The sequence below is a fragment of the Centrocercus urophasianus genome, unplaced genomic scaffold (genome assembly GCF_019232065.1).
Source record: "Centrocercus urophasianus isolate 14NV4802_14NV808 unplaced genomic scaffold, USGS_Curo_1.0 seq_1380, whole genome shotgun sequence".
NCBI lineage: Eukaryota > Metazoa > Chordata > Aves > Galliformes > Phasianidae > Centrocercus > Centrocercus urophasianus.
In genome coordinates, this window is record NW_024884565.1 from 1 (window position 1) to 4,386 (window position 4,386).

A 4,386-nucleotide genomic window follows, 5' to 3' on the forward strand; every position below is an offset into this window, starting at 1 on the left:
GGTCTGGAGCTGAGAGGCGATGCTGCAGGCATGCAGCCCCTCGCACAGGCTCCCGATGTCACCCGTCTCGATCTCTGTGTTGGTCGCTTTGGCTGGAAAGAGCACAGGGAGAAAAGGGAAGTCATGCTTCTGGAAATGAAACTGCTTTCCACGGGAGAAAGACAGAGGACAGGCTGGGGACAAGAAGAGAGCTGTGCACGGTGCCTCTCCCTCCTGTCAAGAGGGCCCAGCCCGTGGGGCTCTGGTAGTGCTACAGAGGAGGGCAGAGGGCTGGAGCACGCCTGCTCCACTCACCTTGGATTCGCAGAAGGGAGCTCAGACAGGTGACAGCCAGCTGGCGGGATGCAGGCATGGTGTCACAAGTCAGAGGCGCCAGCAATCCCACCAAGGAGCCAAAGTGCTCACAGGCATCTCTTCTCTGCAGGGGTGAGAGGCAGGAACAAAGCTGTAGATGGTCCCAGCTCTCCCCAGCTTCTCCCATCTGTGTCTTCCCATGCCATGACACAGCATGCACAGCTGGGCAGAGCTCGCCTTCCAGCTCAGGGGCGCTGGGGAGGGAGCAGGGGGCATGCGGTGGGGCTCTTTACTCACTTGAAGCTCTTTACAAACAGCCAGCAGCTGGGAGCAGGTCTGCAGGGCCCTCTTGCGCTCCCACACGTTGCTTGAGACCATAGATTTCTGCAGGACCTGGGGTAGAGCATCTGTCTCACTGAGGATGTCTTTTCTTTCCCTTCCTGCCACCCCTCTCCCTGTCCCTCCTTTCCCAGCACTTTCCCTCAAGGAAGGCCTGCCCTGTTGCTCCATGTGGCCTCCTGCCTCACTGAGCACCGGCACTGCCGCCCCGCTCTCTGCAGTCACTCCTGCCTCCCAGCCCAGGAGCTTTTCCTTGGCTGTGGCCTGCCAGGGGCTGGCTCCTGCTTTCCCCCTGCAGGGCCCATTTCTCTGCCCCTTTCTGAGCTCGCAGTGAGCTGGCACGTCAGCAGGAGATTTCTCCCCCTCTGATCCTCCGCTCAGTCCCCAGATCTCTGCCCCCGCTATTGACAGGCACCATGCTTTCTCCCTTGCCCCACGACTACTCACATGGACTATGTTCTGAAAGAAGGCGCCGCTGGGCTCTGTCTCGAGCAGGACCCCCATGAGCCGGCCCAGAGCTTTCAGTGATGTTTGCTGAAGCTGAAAGCAGAAGAGGGGAGTGACGTGTAGCATCACGGCTGCTGCCAGAGCAGAGGTTGTGTGTGCTGAGGTAGGGTTTGACCAAGAGGTGGCTGGGAAAGTTACGGCAGGTTACCTGCAGGTACTGTGCTGCTTGCTGTGACTTCCTGATCTTCAGCATCATCTCTGCTGAAGGGTGTGTCACGATGTTTTTGCAGCACAGGACCAACATCTCACGCAGGTCCTTGCTTTCAGAAGAGGGCTTCAGCTTGCTGACAGGAGGAAAACAGGAAGAACAATCAGAAAGGGTCTTCACCTCTCCAGACTGGTTCAGATACCATCTGAGTTTCTCCTAATTGACAGCTACAAAGCCAATACCCCCACCCAGCTCATGCTGCTGAGCACTGCCTTCAGTTCCAGCAGCACCCACCTCCTCCCCGGCAGCAGTGAACCACCTCCCGCGCTGGAGGGAAGGAGACCCCAGCTCTCCCTCTCTTCCCTGCCAGGGGACAGGAGCACCAGGGCCTTTCTCCCTGACCAGAACCTCAGCTTTGCTGGGCACAACAGCCCAGCCGTCTCTCCTGCTGTAGATGTGGCTCCTCCCCCCCGACCCCTCCAGGCCCTGCCCAAAATGGGGATCACCATCCTGACTTGCAACCTCAGCCCTTACCACAGCTGCTCCAGGGCCAGAACCACCTTGAGAGGCACTGGGGAGACAGGGATGCCCGAATAATACTTCTTCATCAGGTCCTGCAAGTCCCAGAGAGACAGTGTCAAAGTTGGCAAGGGGCACACAAGAGCTGTTCCACCCGGCCCTGAGACAGGCACAACTGCCACACACCAGCCCCATCACTTTCCCATGGAAGCACTGCAGGATGCAGCAGCTGGTGCACCTAGCCCGCTGCCCAGCTGCTGCCTGCCAGCACCCAAGGTCCCCACCAGCTGGAGACGTGTGGCTGCTGGAGACCTGCATGCCCCCAGGGAAGCGTTTCTTGTGGCGCAGCCCAGAACTCCTCTGCAGACAGCCCTGTCTCTAGGCACTCACCATCAGGATTTCCAGAAGCTTTCCCTTCAGGGAGGGGTTAAAGCTTGCAGAATCGCCCGCAGCTTGGAAGGCAGAGCTGCAGTCGGTGATGCTCTGCACCAGCGCGAGGTTGTTCTGCAAGTCCTGAGGAGCAAGAGAGAAGAACATTCTTTGAACTGCGGGAAGGGACACAAGGGGGCTGCAAGGGGGACACGTGGGGACAAGGCTAAGGGAAGGGCTTGGATTTTTATCTGGGCACAAACAGTTCCCCGAGGGACCTTTGGAAAGGGAAGGCCCATCTCAGCATCTCCCCATGTAGAGGGGCTGCAGCTGGGCGCTCAGACACCCTGGCACGCTTTGAGCTCTCACCCGGCAGCTGCAGCTGTAGAGCATCAGGATGTTGCCCACGATGTCTCCCTCCAGGTGGGCGAGCAGCTGTTCTTTGGTGGCACGCAGTGCCACGCTGCCGTGGGCGAGCATGAGAGCGCTGCGTGTGGCATGAGCTCTCGTGCTGTCCAGCTCCATCTGTGTGGGAAGAAATGCCTTGAGACACTCGCTAACGGCCCCCAGTGCCCCGCGATGCACCTGGGCTCCCAAGGCAGGAGCTGCAGGGAAAATAAGGCAGAAGAATGCCAAGATGGAAACCCGTAAAGCTTTACCTTCTTGCGCCTGGAAATCCTGGCATTGCGGCCTTTGCACAGCCTGGACGCAAACATGGTGAGCGTGGCCAGGACTGTGTGGAAGTTACTCTCAGCAGCATGGCTGAGAAGAGAGATGATTCCCTGCACAAAAGAACAAGGGGCAGTTGGCACAGGCCTGAATCTACAGGTCCTCTCCTGAGGAAAATGGCAGCAGTGCGGAGGTTGAAAGGCCCCGAGCAGGGCCAGGAAAAGGCCTCTGCCCCAGGGCCAGAGCGGGGTTGCTCACAGGAGCTGGAGGAGAGCTCACCTGGGCCTCACATGGCTCCTCTGCATTTGCCTCCTCCAGGTGCTGTAGCAGCTTCTCCTGGACGTGGAGGACTCCCTTACAGGATCCCAGCACCGTGCCCAGAGCCCCGTACAGGAATGACTGCATGGGAAGGGAAGGAAGAAGCTGAGATGTGGCAGCAGCTTAACCTGCTGGCGGAGGGCCAGGTGGGAAGGACCCAAGCTCCCTGGCGGTTGCTGAGAGCAGCTGCGGGGCCGAGCTTTAGCCATCCCCGGGCAGATTGCAGGGAAAGGCCCTCTGGGGGGCACGGGCTGGGGAAGCAGCATCAGCATCCCGCGTGGGCAGAGCACCAGCCGCAGCCCCAGCCCCAGCTGGACACCTGCAGCTGCACCGCTGCGTAGAGCTGGGGGGAACTCACCTTTTCTGCAGAGTTGCTGGCAGAGCTGCTCAGCCGCTGGCTCAGCTCACAGCTCAGGGCCTCGATCCATGCCTTCTCCTCTATTGTGTCCAGCGATGCCTTCAGGAACTGTTGCAGAACAGGAGAAGACAATGTTCCCTTGCCCTTTGCCTCTTCCCTCACTCCCAAGTTGCTGCAGCCCTCTGGGGAGAGGTGCCTGGAAGAACAGTCCCTCTCCCAGCTCCCCCAGCACTCCCTCTCTCCATTCAAGCCGCCTGCTGCTCTTCTCCTAAGACCCCCCTGGGCTTGGGACAGAGCGGAAGAGGCAGCGCCACAAAGGCGTGCGGCCGCTCCGCTCTGCAGCAGCGCTTGAGAGGCTGTTCCTGTCCCACAGTGGCTCACGTGGGAGCGGGGCTACTTGGGGCAGGCAAGCACTTCTCTGCCCCGCGCCTCCCGGCAATGCTGTACCTTTAGCAGACGGCGCTCAAACTCGGCAGTGTCCGGGAAGCTCTCATTTCTCCCTGCACAGCAATAGGAAGAAAAAGACCCTGACTTGGGATCAAGGCACAGAAGAAGAGCTGCTGCAAACCTGGCTTGGCCTGGGCACTTGACACTGCCAAGCTGGGACCCGCACCTCCTCCACAATGACCTGTCCCTCCCCACAAACACTGCCTCCACTGGAACACGGAACTAAGTGCTCCAAGACTGCTGTCTGAGGGGACATGAAGGGCCCATCCATGTCCTGGAATGGGCAGATCTCTGGTGGGATAGGTCCCCGGGCCTCAGTGCTGACTCCCAGGAATGGGAACAGCAGCAGAGCAAGAATTGGGCTGCAGGCAGTGCTTCCCCTCTGCCATGCTACAGAGCTGCATTTTCACTCCCCCCC

At 59.6% G+C, this 4,386-nt stretch overlaps 1 protein-coding gene across 1 annotated transcript in view; it reads right to left on the minus strand.

Moving 5' to 3' along the window:
* Positions 1-6: 6 nt before the first annotated feature.
* Positions 7-4,386, minus strand: part of LOC122157454 (maestro heat-like repeat-containing protein family member 2B) — a gene marked incomplete at its 3' end in the record, with an annotated part of 9,526 nt that continues 5,146 nt past the window's right edge. Inside the window, exons 17-28 of the mRNA XM_042813106.1 lie at positions 3,969-4,021; positions 3,522-3,629; positions 3,125-3,244; positions 2,836-2,958; positions 2,546-2,701; positions 2,198-2,320; positions 1,823-1,902; positions 1,289-1,424; positions 1,081-1,173; positions 592-687; positions 295-418; positions 7-92 (exon numbers count right to left, since the gene is read on the minus strand). Of these exons, the coding sequence (XP_042669040.1) occupies positions 7-92; positions 295-418; positions 592-687; positions 1,081-1,173; positions 1,289-1,424; positions 1,823-1,902; positions 2,198-2,320; positions 2,546-2,701; positions 2,836-2,958; positions 3,125-3,244; positions 3,522-3,629; positions 3,969-4,021 (1,298 nt within the window). The remainder of the gene's footprint in view (positions 93-294; positions 419-591; positions 688-1,080; positions 1,174-1,288; positions 1,425-1,822; positions 1,903-2,197; positions 2,321-2,545; positions 2,702-2,835; positions 2,959-3,124; positions 3,245-3,521; positions 3,630-3,968; positions 4,022-4,386) is intronic.